Source organism: Epinephelus fuscoguttatus, linkage group LG4 (genome assembly GCF_011397635.1).
Source record: "Epinephelus fuscoguttatus linkage group LG4, E.fuscoguttatus.final_Chr_v1".
Taxonomy (NCBI): domain Eukaryota; kingdom Metazoa; phylum Chordata; class Actinopteri; order Perciformes; family Serranidae; genus Epinephelus; species Epinephelus fuscoguttatus.
The window spans coordinates 3129497-3148149 of NC_064755.1; the positions used below are offsets into that span (position 1 = coordinate 3129497).

Genomic DNA, 18653 nt, shown 5'->3' on the forward strand with positions numbered 1-18653 from the left:
AATGGAAACACACTGAACATGATAACACACCATACAGCATCACCCAGATGTCCTGATCATCGGCACCCTTCTATAATGTTGTCTGTAATGACATGACAACACATAACAACCTTTGGATATTTTTTCTGGTGGTGTACTGGTGGAAGTAGAACAGTGTGGATCAGTGTAGATAACTTAAAAATGAAAATAATCAACAGTATATTTCAGGTGGTTAACACGTTATGTGACATTGTAAATGTAATAATATTACCCCATATCCTGTTACTAATGCGTTATGTTACTTCTTTTCTGCTGAAACGTAATAAATTACTCAGATGCATTACTTTTGTAACATTGTGTAACAACACCCAACACTTTTGATGGGCATGCCAACTGACTGCTCAGATAAGGAAATACCATCTTTAGCTGCTTTTGATGTCCAGCATTTGTCCCTTTGGGCACGAAGCGTGGTTCATTTTTGTTATGCCACTTTTTGGTGAGAATGTATTCATGTTCATCTTCTTATCTTATCTTACCTTGGTGACTTAATATCTTCACAGTGCAGATGAAACTGTGTCTTTATAAGATGTTCCACCATAAACCTCCAGAACTGGTTCAGTGCCTTTTGTCACAGATTCACCAGGGATGGCTCAACAAATGAAACACATGCTATATATAAATCCTTAACAATAGTATTGAATGTACCAAGGAATATAATTGAAATAACTTTATTATGGAAACCCTCCCAGATCACTGGAGATGACAAATACTTTACACTTTAAAATTAGAAACAGATTTACATCCCAGACACAATCTTATGTTCACTTTTAATAAGCTAGCAAAGTGTTTGTTCTGCATCCAGTCTTTCAGTAGTTGGTTTACTGTTGAACCTCTGGACAAAGGAGCTTTGGAATGAAAACAAACTAAACAGACATAGTTTTCATAGTCAGTGAGTCCATTCTGATTAGCAGATCAAATGCAGGTCAGGGTTTTTACAATACCAAACACATATCACCAGAATCCACATTCTGAAATTCTATACACATACTCCAGGCCGGAGATTTCAGAATCTGCTGATCAAACAAATTCACAGCAGATAGTTCATTTAAGTTCTTCCCTTTATGTTTCAGTCAACATATTTTTGCTACAAATACACCAACATATAAATTAGGAACTGAAAGTGGAGGTAATATGTCTGCACAGAATGTCCAAATGGACACTGAGCAGTTTATTCCTGTCTGGAGTTTAGTGTTACCAAAGGATGGGCAACCTTCCTGAGCATCCTGAGTACAGCTCAGGCTAGTGCTTTTCATTCTGGGCTTGTGCCAAAGTGTCTCCACCAACCAGACTTTGAATTACCGCTGGAGATGATGTGGAGACAGAACTCTCTGTATATTAAAATCCTTAAATCAGAGGAGTGCTCAAACTTCTGTCCTCCTTGTCTCAAGAATTTGGTTTGAACATCTTCTCACAAACATTAATGAGAGTAATTCCTTCGTCTCCATTTGCTGAGGTGCAGTCTGTTTCAGTCACTGACAGGTCCTTTTTGACATTCAAGCTGTTAAGTAGGAATAGGTCACTTTATGTCCCATTCAGTCCAGTTGCAGCAGTGCTGGTGATCACTGCAGGTAAAAACAGTTGCCGTGAAAAATGACATCACTGCAGGCGTGGCCAGTACTGTGACATGTCTGCTTCATTTCCTGGAACTTGGACTGGAACTGAGACACCAGGGGAAATCAGACCTGGTTAAAAAGAGAACAAAGAGGTCATTAGAGCCAACAGATATGATGACTCAACAAGGTTTAAAGGTGTGTTTTGAGTGACCACAAAGCACATTTTAGCAGCAGCAGCAGCAGCACAGTTGCAAATAAAGAGGAGATCTAAGTTTTTCTATACTGAATTCCATACAAACCATTTGTACTGAAGATACAGAGCAGATGTCATAAAAAGAGCTAAGAGAAGGCCTACGTGAGGATGCAACATAGGTTGCAAGCAAACCAACACTCAATAAAAATAATAAAAATAAATATAAAAATAATAATAATAATTTAAATCTAATTTTGTAAAAATGGTTTGTTTGCATCTTTTATTTATAATCTGAAAACCTCTGCTGGACCTTTCATTGGCTCAAACTAACATGTTAAAGCTAAGCATTGTCCAAACCAATGGAACTTCATTTTAATTACTAATGGAGATTCCAAGGTTTCCAAAAAATACCAAAGACAGTCAGTGAATCTTGGGGAAATGTGTATAAAAAGATGCAACATATACAATATTTCCTTTGGATGGAATGCTGCAGAACATTATATCTTGTACTGTGTACTGTGGGTTGGCCTCCAAGTCTTCCTTTTTGTTAGTAATTTGTATTTGGAGCGACCAGTGGGTCGCCAGCTCAAGTCCCCATCCGGATCAAATATGGAGCATGGAATAGTAGCTGGAGAGCTGCCAGTTTGCCTCCTGGACACAACCATGGTGCCTTTGAGCAAGACACCAAACCCCCAACTGCTTGGTGCGTGTTCATGGGCAGCCCCATGGGCATCTTTCCATTTACTGCATGTATAGGTCCTGTTTGTGCGTGTTTGTGTATTTTGGGTAACAGAGTGAAAACTTTGAATTCGCCTTGGGGATTAGTAAAATATATCTTCTTCGTCTTTATGATCCATTCACTGACTGTTTGCTGTTGACTTAAAAAACTGAATCACTTGAAACGACAGTTCAAGATATACAGTTGTTTAAGAGTTTAGGAGTTTTAGGAGTTTAACTTATCAACCTTTAATGTTCTCAATGGGTCTACCAAAGTTTGCCTATTCCAACAATCCTTTCGCACAGTGAAATCTTTAAACCCATTTAATGGATACATCTTTGATCATTAACAGAAGCCTATAAATTTCTGCATTGTCTCATTTAATTAGGTATCAACATGCACTTTATGAACAAAGGCAGAGGGACAGTTATATGGAGAGTCAAACAGTAGTTGGTAACTTCCTACCTGTTGACGACGCTGCAGAGGATGTCATTGACTGGCTGTTGATGTGTGGCTGCATGTGTGGAGGAGTATATGTCTCATAACTTCTTCCATTTACAGTGGGGCTGGTGGGCAGCATGCAGGAATAAGAGGTCTGACTGGATGCCTGGAAATATAATTTAATATAGCAGAATTTAATAACCTGATGGGCTTTTCACCCAGTGGTGCCATGCAAGATTAATAGTGTTGTTATATGAGCTGCAGCCAACATTCATAGAATTAATACAGCAGCAAACCACTATTTGCTATGAAAAGATATAGTGTAGAAACAGCATCCTGAGCAGAGAATGAAGTCACACTCCCTGTGTGTGTGTTGTAATCTGAGTTTCTCTATGGATTAAGTTGTGGCCATGCCAGCAGTGCGTGTTAGTGTGCTGCTCTGCACTGACATTTTGGAAGCATAGTGCTGACCCTCCAGTTTCCCCCGTAGGCTAACAATGTCAGCTCCATCAGCACCGTTGCCATTGTTACTGCTGCTTATGGAGGTAGCACAGTTAGCTACTAGCTGCTGGCTAGTCAGCTCCATGTTGAAAGCCATGTGAACTCAACACAGCCCCTGACTCCACCACAGATATGCTCTGATCGCTGAAAAAAAAGCTCCTTTCTTTAACGTTACAATCAATTTACTTTAATACTACCATTAAACTTTAATTAAAGGCCTAGTCCAAATTAAATGTCCAGTCCCTTTTACTAGCCCAGTGTGGCTACAAGTTTTAAAAAAACAAACAAAGATCTATCTCAATTAATCAATTAATCAGCCTGGTCTGGTTGCCAAGCAATTCACTTTTTTTGTAGAAGTTCTTCAGATGTATAAAAGCTGGTTGTTGGCTACCTCAAATTATGTGTCCATTCCTTGATTACCTGGTAAGTTATTCATATTCGCTTAGTCTGAAAAGGGCCCTCAGATCAAAAGAATCAAAATGGGTTTTCATAAAAAATTAAGGATAAAGTGGTGTTGAGTTGGTATGCCAAGTGCCGTAATCCTCAAGAGGCGTGACTCTCTCTCTCTCTCTCTCTCTCTCTCTGATGCACTTTCTGTCGGAGCTAGATTAAATGAATGATTCATTATTGATGTATTATCTGAAGCCTAATTTTTATACAAGTAATAATTATACTCGTTTAAATAAGCAATTTGATTGTATTTCCATGTCTTTCCAGAGCAACAGTTTTGTGAAAGGAATTAAAGACCTGTCTTATATAGACACCTGTCCCAAACATAGGCCTGTTGATTTCAGTGACTTACGCAAAAAATAGCCTGGGCTATTAATTGAATTTTCATGGTAATTACTCAATTCATAGCAATTTTCCACAGGAGAGGTCATGGTCGATTAGCCACATTAGGGTAAAGAGGCATTTTATCATGCTTTAATCTGACACTTCCTCTGTATGTTCAGTGAGATCCAGCATCACTCTCCAAAATAAAAATGAATACTTGTATTTCCGGAAGACATTCAGCTCTCAGTCCAATATGCCTTCAGCCATGCTGGTGGTCTCAGATCCTTCCAGAATACTAATGTATAAGACACATCATGTAGATTGTCTGGCTCCATAAAGTAGGTGCTCAGACCAAATACAGCACAGTTAAAAACATGCAAGGTGTTGCTTTGGTATGGGCCTGTGGCTACAGGTCAGGCTGTTCTCACATACTGTTTATACTTATATCTATAAAAGTAATGCACTGTAATTCATATGTAACCCATATAAGTATGAGCCAGGGGGCTGTGATCAGGTGACCTTTTTGCTTGAGGCTATCGTCCCCCATATGACAGGAGCAAAGGAGGATGTCATGGTATACAGAGCACCAAAGTGCACATAGGGAGATTGTTGGGGTGGCAGATGGGTCAAACAAATACAGGACTATCACCCAGGAGACAGGGTTTGGGTCCCGTCTGAAACCAAATGTCAATGTTAATATGTAAGTTATGCACATAACGTCCCGTCGTCACCGCACATCATGTCGTCACATTGTCGTCACGCTGTGATGTTACATTAAGTTTATATCGTGACAACATCCAGTACTGATTCTTTTCCTAAACCTAAGCTGACTGGAGGAGGTGCTAGCTTCTGAGATATCATACAAGCAATGTACATAACTTTTTATAAAATATCATATCAACTGCTGTATGAATATATTTTTTACACAAAGGGCAAGTTCTGGAGCTGTAAAATGAAGCCAACATGAAGTGCCATAAACTGCAGTTCCTCTAATGTCCACTTGAGTCTGGCTTTGAAAGTGAGTTAATCCCCATAGACCCCCATGTTAAAATGCCCAACTTTACAGCAGAAATAAACATGTTTATGGCCTGGTAAATAGTTTTGGTCTCTATGGCTTATTTCTCTGTTCATTATAACTGTACAGGGTGTGAATTTTGTACAACTTATCCATTTAAATTTTATTAAGGCTTAAAGTTACTCATAATGGAAGACATGGCCATTTGAGTGACAAATTGTCTGCTAGACTTTAATTCAGGCTCTCAGTAAGATCCATCCCTCACTCTTCCCAGCTCCACCCCCTCATTCATATGTGGTCACTTCTAGCTCCAAAAATCCAAGATGGTGACGGCCAAAATGCCATACTCAACGCTTCAAAATGGTAGTTCACAAACCAATGGGTGACATCACAGTAGCTACATCTGTTATTTTCAAACAGTCCATGGTTGCACAGGTACAGGGGAAAAGATGAAACATGACCCAGGCAGTCTAATTTGAGATGTGCTGTACATCAGCTTATCAGACACCACAACACTGCACAGCGGTGTGAGAATTTTACAACTCTGGAAATTCAGCCACATTTTTTTATCTCCCATCACAATAGCTCTGAGTTAATTGGTAGATTCCCTGTGCAACATCAAAAAGTAATCTACCAAGAATTTGGGCTTGCTCATATTTATTTGGCCAATGCAATGCATTCCCACAAAGTCACATTACAAAAGTTGAGCCAGGCTCAACTCTTGTGCCTGGACTGTCTGACTCTGAATTGCAGGTTCATGATGAGCCATGTCCACCACAAACACTTCCTAAAAGATGTTCTAAGCAACTGTAGTCATCAACAGTTGACAAATATATCAGCCAACCTGAGCTGAAGCCAGAGACTGACACACATGAAGATGCCATCTCTAACTTGAGGTGCTCCGTGCTTGATAAGTTGTTTATTGCGCTGTCTTGTAATATAATCTTACTTGCATAGGCAGGCTGGCAGCCATACTGAAGCTGGGCATGGCTGGTAGACTGTAGCTATTGGACAGAACTGGGTCTGACCTTCCCAACATGGATCCAGATGAGAAGGACACTAAAGAGATAAGGATGGAGAAATAGAGAGATCAAGGAGATTTGTAAGGTATCTCAGACAATATACAGTAACTCACCATATAAGCTAGTACAATATGACATAGGTGGATGAAGGAAGATGGTTGGTCCACGTGATTGTTTTGTAAGTCACAAGTAAATCTCAAGTTATCAAACTCAGAACTCTACCTTCTGAGCTCAAGTTGTGGAGCAGGTAACCCATTAATTGTGGGGTTCATGGTTTTGACTCCTGGCTCCTCCTGACCATGTGTCTAGAGCCAGACACCAAACCCCGAGAAGTGTAAATGGGGAAAATTACAAAAGCATCTGCTGAGTAAATGTAATGCAACTTCATGACTCTGGCCCTTATCAAGATCAAAAGCAGCTGAGTAAGTCCTTAGAACTCCACTACTTAACCCTAGTGTCAGAAATGTTATTGGAATTCATGGTGTACAGTACTTTTACAATACTTTTACTACTTTTATAGGAAAGGTTCTTTTCAGAGAAGTTTATGAGTATGGAGCTTGAGATCTGGTTTCCTCCAGGAAGACTGACAGCTAGAAGAGAGTGAACTATCAATGATGTGTAAATATAATGCAAACTGTAGCAAACTGTGTTTGTGTGACAAACTGTCTGATATAATTAAAAACACACAGCGAACACTTTTAGCACATGCAGTTAGCCAACATCACTGAACAACTGTAAGAGAGGTACATTAGACAATCTGCTAACCATGCTTTGTATTTAGCTATTTTTAAACATCCTGGTCTCACTCCTAAGTCGTTGAAATCCAGCACTTGGTCAGTGACTTCTGGCGTGAGACACTGACACAAAATAATGAAGTAGTGTTGTGGAAATAGCCATACAAGAACTTTGAAATACATTCTAAAACTGGCAACATGATGATGTGAATAATCTGATCAATGAATGGGTATGAATCTGATCAGACATGTGCCTGCTTCTGGTAATTCACATTTTTTCTTCTATGTACTGTTTATACTATGTGACATTTTGGTTGGTGCCAAAACAGACAGAATGAAAATGGTATCCAGGCAGTCACCATGGTCACTACAGGAATCCACATTGTGCATGATAGCTCACTGTCATACTGCCCTTTACTGGGTTTATTGGGACAAAATTCTAAGAAAAAGTTTTTGTGAACTAACAATTAAAATTATGCTAATAGAGGGTGCAGGTCAAATATGCAGTATATGTATTTGCAGCACAAGTCCTCGCTAGTACCTGGAGTAGTAGGTTGTGGTATAGGCTGGTAAACACTGGTGTTGAAGCTGCTGCTTATGGGAATGTGGTTGGAGGAGCTGGACACCTGTCGACGCTGATTTCTCAGCTTCTCTTCTCTTCTCCACTTCGCTCGTCTGTTGGAAAACCAAACCTGCACATGCCAGATAGAAAAGAAAAAAAAAAACATAGGTTGGTATAAGGTTAAAGGGTGGGTTCACATTTTCTCAAGTTTATCTTATGTAAAACAATGCTGACATGTCCACATGTAAACTGGCTTACAAGCCATACATTATTACAACACACACTCACTGACTTGTATGTCTGATCAGTTATATCTAGCAGAGTTTACCTGTATTCTTGCCTCAGGGAGGTCTATTTTGTTGGCAAGACGTTCTCGGGCAAACACATCTGGATAGTGAGTCCTTTCAAACTCTGGAACAAAAACAAATTGTGTCATTACAAGATAACATTAGTTGTGCCATGTCAAATTATTTGCTCTATTTTGTCAGGTGGACATATTTTAATTACATATTAAATTTCTATCCAACCGAGTCAATTAATCCTAACACGAACCAAAAAGGGCCATTTAGGCAGGTCTTTTTTTATGGTTCACTTATACCATTTGTTAACTTACTTTTTGGCATTTCTTTGTAGTGATCTCATTAGTTGTTTTATATTGCTCATTTTAGAGCTTTTTTTTCATTTTGTATTTTTGTTCTGCGTTGTCTGCCTGCAATTTATGTTGCTGTCTGTCATGGCCAGGACACTGAATTGAATAAAAGATTTTTTTTTTCTGGTTAAATAAAGGTTGAATAAAAAAAAAATCACATAAAACTGAGATGGATAGACTATGAGAAATTATATAACTATTGCTAATTGAATTTATGTAATTTACTTAAATAAAGTGAGATGGACAGACACAAAGTGGAAAAGTGTGCTGTGGTCTGATGAGTCCGTCATGGACGTTGTATCCTCTGGGCTAAAGTGGAAAAGGACCATCCAGATTGTTACCAGCTCAAAGTTTAAAGCCAGCATCTATGATGGTATGGGGGTGTCATGGTGCTACGTACAGGTTTTGGAGCAAAATACGCTGCAATCAAACAATGTCTTTTTCTGTCTCCTATTTAAGATGAGTGATGCATTATAAGCACAAAATATGACAATAGAGACCCCGAACTGTTGAGCAACTGAAGTCATATTTAAGCAAGAATGGGAAAGAATTTCATTTACACAGAGCTAAAGCCCTCTTTCCACCAAACAGTTTCGGTATGGTACCTTTGGAACCAAAAGTACCCTTCAGACATGGTACCTAGACCCTAGCGTTTCCACTGCAAACCGTGCCCTTAAATGTGAGCAGGGTTGTTGTCGCTCACTTCTCCGTCCTGCACTTGCTGTATTTCCTCATCATCGGTGAAACAAAGGAAAGTCTGCACCTTGTTTATCGTCCACAGAACTAGGCTGCACACAACATTTTCAGAACAAAATAACTCAAAACAAAACAGGGTGCAGTGAGTCTCTCTCCATGGGATATTTAAAAATAGTGACTTTGTGCACTTAGTCCTTCTCAGGCAAGCTCTGGGGCCCTATTTGTCACAGCAAGAGGTAGAGCACAGGTAGAAAGTGAAAGCAACATGGCGGAGAAGCAGCTGAGACACGGTTCAGAAGTGGATCCTACCACAAAGATAAAGCCTGGACGTTCGGCTGAAGGTCTATTAGCAAAGAAGGAAAGTGACCGACGGAGAAGGCAAATAAGGATTTGTATTGGCGTCACTTTTCCTCTGTGGAGAGCCCTGAAGGAAGAAATTGGGCTGAGGGCAGGCACAGATGTTGCCTTGCTGCTGTTGGATAAGTAAGTGACTTGGTTTATAATTATATTATGAGTAGTATGTGTTGCTGTTACATGTACTGGACCTAGTACTTTATTATTTTCCTGGAAATGGTGCTATGAACGTTGTGTAGCATTGTGTAGCATTGTGTACACGGTGTGAAGCGAGTGTTACTCTGTGTACACGGTGTGTGGCGAGTGTTACTCTGTGTACACGGTGTGTGGCGACTGGCGAGTGTTACTCTGTGTACACGGTGTGTGGCGAGTGTTACTCTGTGTACGTGGAAGTGCCACTGGCTTATTAGTTGTAATAACGCATTATCCGCTGTGAATAATAATAATGACAAATGAAATTGTCTGACCAATCATGGCAACACCGCCCGCACGAGGAGATCCGTCTCCTCAGCTGTAAACGCTCACTCTTCCCAGTTGGTAGGTCCGCCATCTAACTAGCTCTCCGCCCTGCGCTCCAATCGCACCTCTTTTAAAGGGAATGAGAGGTGACACTCTGATTGGCTTATTGAATGATACGCCCAAAACACACCCATGACTAATTCACAGAGTAAGTCCAACCCTTTTAGACTCTCCACCATGGCGCACAGTCTGAAAACGCGCTGTCTAACTAGCAAGTGACTGGGACACACCCATGCGCCGCACGCCTGGTGCTTCGCGTTTTAGACCATCTAAATAGGGCCCATTGGGTTTAGTGTTGCGTTAGCCTGACGCTATGCGACGCTTTTCTTTTCTCCAAGTGAGGATTAGAATATATGCAGTTCACATAAAATAAATACATGTAAACGCTTGAAGATCCACAAATAACTAAAAGTGTATGTCATATAAAAACTAAAGTAATGGTCAAAGATGTAATATAGAATATTTAAGGCGTGTTGATGGAGTCACATTGTCAGCTCATGCATTGAGTAACATTAAGAGTTAATGTTCCATCTTAAAAATCCCAGCAGTCGTGAATGAATGAATGAATTTACTTTTTCCTCCGACTCCGGCTGCTTCAAGAGGCAGCAAAACATCCTTATATTTTATAGTTACAGTCTACTAATTAAACTCTCCCCGATATGAACAGTGGCTTCTGCCTCGAAACCAGCCACAACTCAGCCCTGAGCAGAGTGACCGTCCACTACTGGCCAATCAACGGACTGTAGCGTTCATAGCTCCACCTTTTAGTACCAGATCTGTGTGCTAGGTACCCCAACAGAAGGGGTACCAAAAATGGGGATGGTACGGACTGGTTCCATTGGTACAATCCACAACTTTTCGCAGTGGAAACAACAAAAAAGGGTAATGAACTGAACCATACAATACCGTACTGCTCGGTGATAACGGGGCTTTGGACTAAAGCATGATTAGAATTTGTTGGTCAGAGTTTACTGTGACCTCTGAAGTGTCCTCGGTTCCCAAACATTTACTGAGTGTAAAAAGAAAAGATGATGTCACGCAGTGGCACACGTGCCCCCTGTCCAAACTTTTTGGAGGGTGTTGCAGGCATCAAATTCAGAATGAGTGTATATTTACAAAAAATATAATAAAGTTTATTAGTTTGAACATCAAATATCTTCTCTCTGTACTGTATTCAATTGAATATAGGTCAAAAGGATTTGCAAATCATTCTGTTTTTATTTATATTTTACACAGTGTCTCTGAGACACTGTCTCAACATTTTGGAATTGAGATTGTATTTCAAGTATGCATTTGAATCACAAGTAACAGCTTAATGTGCATTTTGACATATGCAGAGGACTTCTATCTGTTTCAGGACATCGGGAGAGAATCAAGCTGGCCTGGACCAATTACCAAATGTTGACATGACTTGCTGCTCTACAAATTCCAAAACATTGTTAACAACTAGATAGTTTAGGTTAGATTTTACATTTCCATTGTGCAGGCAGCGCCTGGCAGGCACAGAGCCCTCGCTGCAACCCGGCTTGTTGTCGTCGCTGTGCATGCATGCACACATTTCTGTTGCTGTAATATGGCCAGCGCGGCTGCAGGAGGATCAGAGCAGCCAGTTTTGGTCAAAAATGAAGGAAAAAGAGCTCTTTGGAAATATTTAGTAAAGTGAACACAGCACGCTGCAGATGGCAGGTACAGCCCCTCCCCTCACTAGCAGCTGAGCAGCTGGTGTCGCCAGCATCAAATATAAGAAATATAACTTCTAACGTTAATGTGGGAGCTAAGTAGAAAACTTTATCAGTCATGCCCGTCTGTAACATTAATAGACAATGTTAGTTTAACAGGACAACACAATTATGTGTGTCTGAAAAGTTATGTTAACTGTAAAGTCACAGATTGAAGCTGAAAAAACGTTTGGTTTCTCCCGTAAGCCCTGGTTCTCTGATCACATAGTGAGGTAGAAACAGGAGCATCCTGAGCCTAAACTACCAACTCTATTTAATCAGCAACGAAAATATGATGCCAATTCACCAGAAGTACAGAAAATAAACAGGGCTGTAGATAAATACATTTGTATGGACAGATCTTGTTTCTGGTTATTTATTTTGGGGGGATTTTTTTGTTGTTATCATTGATGTTACTGTTCTGATCTTTATTTAAAAAATGACATCTTAATTTTTTGCTGCTGTATAGAAAATGGTATCAAGTATTGAATATCTTCCTGGGTATCGATATCGAGTTTGAAACTTTAGTATCGTGACAACCCTACTGGTATGGAGGAACATGATGTTTGTTATGGACACAATTTAAAATTTCCAAAATTTTGGATAAAACGATACACATACAGAAAAAACTCAACATTTACACAAGAAACAACACTGTAAATCCCATTATTTTGTACTGATGAACCACTCCCAGTTACCTTTCTCCAGTGCCTCTATCTGGTCCTGTGTGAAAGACGTTCTGTTTCTCTGCAGTTTCCTCTTCAGCTGAAGCCTCATCTGAGTCTCCTCTGAGTCTTCACCATTGGAGCTAACTGATATGGTGTTTTCCCCTCCCTCTGTCTGTGGACACTCTGCACCAAGGAAGGAAGGCAGGAAGAAGTTGGGTTGGGCTCAAAGAGGTTTTCACATGTTATAGTACAGAAGAAGAAACTACGTAACACTGTAAAAAATGTTCTACTAGAAATGAAGTATATTAAGATAAAATCTGAATTTTGTTAAATACTTTGGACATAATAGCACTGAAACAGCTTTATTAAAGGTAGTTAATGATCTGAGAAATTCAAGTAATTCCAACAACGTGGCTGTCCTCATTTAAGTTTAAATTTAAATGCTGCATTTGATAGAACTGATCATGGTATTTTAATGCACAGGCTTGAGAACTGGGTAGATTGCCCTTGTATGGGGCTGTACTTTGTAAATAATAGGGGCATATTTTTTAATGTGCATGGTTTGTTGCCCATGTGCTTTGGCCTTTACGCAGATGAATACTGCCTCTGCATATTATCATTCCGAGCTCTCTCTATAATTTTAAAAGTAAATTAAAGACCTGCCTTTTGAATCTGTCTTTCTAATGTGATGTAACATTACAGTCTTGATTTTTAAGTTTTAACCACTGTTTTTTTTAACCTTATTTCCTTCCTCCTCTTTGTTTTTATTTATTTACTTTCTTTTTATTCTAATGACTTTTAATAATATTTTTTTGTTAGTTTGTTCTATTCTATTTGGTTTGCTTTTTTAATATTTGCAAAACTTTATGTTTAATTGTGTTAAATTGTGTCATTCCAGTTTTGCCACGTAAAGTGTTGAATTAAATTGTATGTGGCATTTTAATAAGGTCACACAAACTGGTACTTTTACTTGTTTCTAAGCCTCACACAACCATGTTTTATGTTCCAACAAGAAATGTTAGATCTTCCGCTGTCTTTCCTTTTAAAGTTTCCCACAGCCCAGTCTCACTCCCAGCTTGTCAGATTCCAGTGCTTTGTCAGTGACCCATCAGCACAGACACATGAGGCACTGTTTAGGCAGTATGAGAAAACCCAGGTGGTGGCATTTGTTGGGCAACTACCATAGGATACAGTCCACATACACTACGGCGGGTGAGAGGGGAGGTCGACAGGTCAAACAAACTCTGGACTTTTGTTCGTGTCCAATGTGAAACCAAAACTCAATAGAGGTGTTCTAACAATGATGTAGTGTGCTGGTATTATTTAGCATACTATGCTAGTGATGCATGTCACCACCATGTAACATTATGGTAGGTTAATAATAAGTGTACTTATTTTAAGCCAAACCATGACATGATGGGTTGGCACAAAACAAATGAAAAGCATGGCAGGGACAACACTATGTGGGAGACAAGACAGGTATAAAAAAAAACCATTTGACACAAAAGACCAACACAAGCATATTGCCACATTGGTACAATATTTGTTGAGAGTGTTGAATGGCATTTTGTGTGTGTGTGTGTGTGTGTGTGTGTGTGTGTGTGTGTGTGTGTGTGTGTGTGTGTGTGTGTGTGTGTGTGTGTGCATGTGTGTGTGTCTGTGTGTCTGTGTGTCTGTGTGTGCTGATGAAGTTGATGAAGCAGAAAAACAGGAGAGGAACAGGAGAAAGGAAAAGGGTCAAGGGTATAAATAGATTAAGCAAACTAAAGTTAGAAAAAGAAAGAGAGAACTATAAATTAAAAAGGATAATTTAAAAAATGTAATAGTAAATTTATCATGTGATTTTAACCTGACTTTAAAGGCGCTGTATGTCAGAATGTGGCCAAAACGGTTACTGCACTCAAATTCAAAATACTGCCGCGAGTCGTGTCCGCCCCCCCTCCCCTACAGATTCGAGGTTGCTGGACAGCGGCATGCTGGAGACTGATTTGTTTGCCCACAGGTGGCTGCTGTGGCAGGGCCATGTCGATGCGTCCTTGATCTTCGGTTTTCCAGTGGACCATTCGAGCAAGTCCGGCTTCTCTGTTGCTAACGCTGCTGCCGGGATACAGCTGAGGAGGAGCCGGCTGCTAATGCTATGTACCGGGACACTGCTAATGCTGCTTGCCGTGTTGCTGTAACTCAGTTGTAACTGTAACTGATACTGAGACTCTACTGACTGCGTGACTGGTAGATGGCGGTGGGTGGCGAAACAGGCCAAAACACAAATTCAAAACATAAACATGATTTGCGGACCGTAAAATTTTTTTTAAATGCGAATATTCTGGCTGTACTATTGTTGTCGGTGAGATCAGTATGTTATATGGACATTATTCCTTAGTCTCTGTGACATATTAGGAGGATTTTACGACTATTTACTTTAGATTTCTTACATATAGCGCTTTTAAGTTGGGTTTATTCAAGGTTTTAGTTTTAATCTTTGATATTTATAAAATTGTTCAACTTAATCTTACTGGTACTGTTTGTAATGTTTCATTGTAGTGTTAACATTTTTTTTATCACTTTTTTTTACTCACTACTATTGTTTATTTTCACTTTTCACTTATTTTCACTATTGTATTAAATCTTGTTTTGAAAAGCCCTTAGGTCTGCACCTTTGCATGACAGGTGCTGTACAAACAGTGGCTAACACATTTGCTAGCACGTCTGTCCGTCCTGGAAGAGGGATCCCTCCTCACTTGCTCTTCCTGAGGTTTCTACCATTTTTTTTTCCTGTTAAAGGGTTTTTGGGGGGGATTTTTTCCTAATCCGCTGTGAGGGTCTAAATGACAGGGGGATATTGTATGCTGTAAAGCCCCCAGAGGCAAATTGTGATTTGTGATATTGGGCTTTATAAATACAAAAACAAAAAAACAAAAAATTGTTGCTGCAGCTCAACAGTCATAGTACCGCTAAAGGCCAATTTCCACCAGATGCGTGTTGGTTGCGTCTCCACTCTGGCACGGCAGCAGAGCCGATAGGATTCCATTCTAGTCAATGTGTGTGTTTCCACCGGCTGCGGCTGTGCTGCGTTCCGGCTCTGTCTCAGCTCCGGAGCCCTCCGCAACAGATACGCAGGACTTCTATTTTTGCCAGACGCCGGAGCACAACGCATCAATTCAGCACAGAGCAGATCGTGCGGGGCAGGAAGTCGTGCACAGAAACACGATAAAACATCCGGTTAATTTTCAAAATAAAATACACAGTGTTCACGGCGGATCATATTTCCCTGCACTACACCTTAAAAACTACATAATGGGCAGAGGCAGGCCTGAAGTCAACAGGTCAGAGGTTTTCAGACGTCATTTCACCCCATGAACACCATGGACGAGGAGATATTAATCATGGCAGTGCACTGAGATGTCTTCCGGCGGAGCTGCACCGCACCGCACAGCAAACGCAGCCGGTGGGTATTGACGGACGGCGGAGCACGCAGCGGATAACCAGCGCTGCCATTCCACAACGGACACGTTTCCAGTGGAAATCCGGCGTAATTAATGCAAATAATCAACAATTAGCTGACAATAAAAAAATAGGATTAATGTATGTACTAATTTGCTTTCAGTAACATGTTGTACATGTGTTACAATAATCATATGAATCATTAATCATTAAAAAATACAAATTAATTAGCTCTGAAGAATGTACAAATTAACTTGTTCAAAAGTATAAACAATAAAATAGTATAATAAAATGTACAAATTAACTTTCTAATTGAACTGTGAAACATAACCTTCTTTCACATGAAAACATCTTTTAAAAAATAGTAAAAAAGTCTTTTTACTATGTATGATACATTATAATTCCAGCTCTAAAATCTATTTTATAGTGCTGTGAAAACATCAACACATTTCTCCTTTAATCCTGCTGGATTTTTCCAAGTTTCTCACCAACGGCTTCATTTTACAAGATTACACTGAACACATAGTGAGAACTCGCCTCATACTCATTTTTAATGAGTAGAGCTTAAGCGCTGCACAATGTAAATCAATGCAACCTCCATGAGCTGTTGGTTGCAGCCACTGGCTGCTCAGAGGAAACAATAAATAGCTCCCCTGTTTCTGATTTCATGTTCTTTCTTTCCACATCCACTGCTCTCAGTAGTGTAGTGATAGTTCAGTGGGCACCAAAGAGTTTTTGTTGTTTTGATATGATAAAAATACAGCGTGTTTCAGGGTTCACGTGACACAATCTCAACATTAATAAAACCTGCTTTTAGGATACAGGGCTACATATTCCTCTACACTAATCAGTATAATGTGCCTGCTGTTCTGTAACTGTGAATATTGCAGCTGACTAAATCTTAAGTCTGTGGTTAAAACACATGTGTGTTATCTGGACCATTTAAACCAGGCTTAAATTAGCATGATCTCATTAGCTCTGAGTTGGATCTGTTGGATATCACCCTGGTCTGAATCTGTAAAACTGATCAATTTTGAAACAAAGAAATGCCTACTTTTCTGTGAGTCAAAACTCACAACGTGCTCAAACATGACTGATTGGGCCTTTAATTTGATTGGCCCACGCATATTTTAGTGATACTGTTTTACTCCCGATTATTGTTTATATCTTTTTTCAGTTTATTTTAAAATTAGACTCTTTCGTTTTATACTGTTATTTTCTCTGTCCATTTTAATACATTACATTTTAATACCATATATAACTTGCATAAAATAAAGCCGTATAATGTTTGATGATTGATCCAATAAATGTTTAATTATGTCGCATTGTGTAAATATCAGTATAATATAAGTGCAATATTAAGATAAATTATTCCACACTGAGTGAGACACTGTTTCTGGAAGAACTGCAGGTATTTTTGCAATATCAACTACATTAACAGCGGCAGTACTTCAATAAAACCCAGGCCTTCATCAGAGTAGAAAACACAATATCTAATATTCAAATCCATGAAATGAAACCATGCATGTGAGTTAAAGATGAGCTCTTCAGAGTGGAGATCTCCAGCATGTGATCCCTGAGCAGACAGATGCTTGACTCCAGCTCCCTGTGGAACTCATGTTATTTGTGGTGCTAGCCTAATTATTCATTATCCCCAGCAGACAGAGACTGCAAAACAGAATGAAGCCATTGCTCAGTGTCACAGTCAGTCAGGCAGAAAGAGACACAAATAAGAGCAGACGCCCCTTCTCCCTCCCCTACACACACACTCTGACTCACACACAGGCACAAACATGCTGTGGACTGATGAGGAGGTAGCAGCCGCGGTAGTATAGCATGACTTTGTTTCACTGTTGTAATCCCAGGGTGCTGGAGGAGAAGCAGCAGCATATGAGCCTACTCCTGTACTCCTGAGTCCTCTGTCCTGTATAATGTGAATTCTGAGTAAATTTTGCAAGCAAGCAATTTAGTTTTGTTTTGTTGTTTTTGACATCTTTTTGGCATTTTTGTAAATAATTCAATCCAAAGCAATAACACAATGGGACAAATCTGAGTTGCATGTGATGTGAAATCAAGTCACCAACATATCTGAATTTTGGTATGTTTAAGACAGTACCAGATGTACAGATTTCTGTAACAACAGAAATATCGTTGTCAAAACGATAGTTATCAAAATATTTTCAGTTGTCAGTTTATGTAAAGCAGGCTACACGACTTAGAAAAAAGCTGCACATTAATACAGAGTATCAAAATTACTTCTAATTTGTTTATTTGTTTGTTTGTTTGTTTGTTTTGGTTGGTTGGTTGGTTGTTTTTTTTGTCTGTGATGACTTTTAAATGCAAAGTCTAGCAGGCAGAGTCACACTAACAGTCAGGGGCATGGCACTAAAATCTGGGCCCTGTAATCAGTCTATATGGGCCCCCTGCCCTTACTCTCTTGATCCATGCCTCTCTCATGCACCTTTTGATTCTTTTTTTTTTATTTTATTTTATTACAGCATAAGTTTGCTTTCTTTTTCTTTCTTTACCTCATTTCTTTTCTATTTTGAAACCCTGATTTCCCTTTCTTGGGGAAACACATAAGCTGTGTTTTTTTTGCACCCTCTAATCCATTGTTTTTAATATAAAGGCATGGCAGCAGTGCTCAAATGCTGTTGCAACTCCATTGCGATGTGCATACATTCCCTTGCGCCTATATTTTAAGACATGACGGCTGTGCCCTGAGATAAACTGAGTTCAACTTCTGGAACACAGCAGCAGGCACCTCATGTTATGTGACGAGCAACAACCAATCACAGAACCTGGAGGATGAACATCTCTGAACTCAGGATTGCATGTAAGTAGGCTGGTGCTTGTTATGGTTGCTTAGCAACTTCAGATGCAACCTGCCTCTGCACTTGTGAAAGTTGGCACAGATTATGCACAAGAGTTGCACACAGCGCCTGACCTCGTGTCTTCCAGGCGGTTAAAGACGTGGCATGCGCACAGCCCCAAAGCAGTCACTCATTTAGCTCTAGCTGAGTTTAAAGATGAATCCTAATGTAGGAGTGGACTAA

General features: G+C 39.7%; 1 protein-coding gene across 1 annotated transcript in view; it reads right to left on the reverse strand.

The window, feature by feature from the left end:
- Positions 1 to 967: 967 nt before the first annotated feature.
- The window catches only part of LOC125887550 (paired box protein Pax-6-like), a 52276-nt gene continuing 34590 nt past the window's right edge, over positions 968 to 18653 (reverse strand). The window contains exons 6-11 of the mRNA XM_049574486.1: positions 12187 to 12339; positions 7881 to 7963; positions 7532 to 7682; positions 6184 to 6293; positions 2969 to 3110; positions 968 to 1721 (exon numbers count right to left, since the gene is read on the reverse strand). Coding sequence (XP_049430443.1) covers positions 1636 to 1721; positions 2969 to 3110; positions 6184 to 6293; positions 7532 to 7682; positions 7881 to 7963; positions 12187 to 12339 — 725 coding nt within the window. The 3' untranslated portion in view covers positions 968 to 1635. The remainder of the gene's footprint in view (positions 1722 to 2968; positions 3111 to 6183; positions 6294 to 7531; positions 7683 to 7880; positions 7964 to 12186; positions 12340 to 18653) is intronic.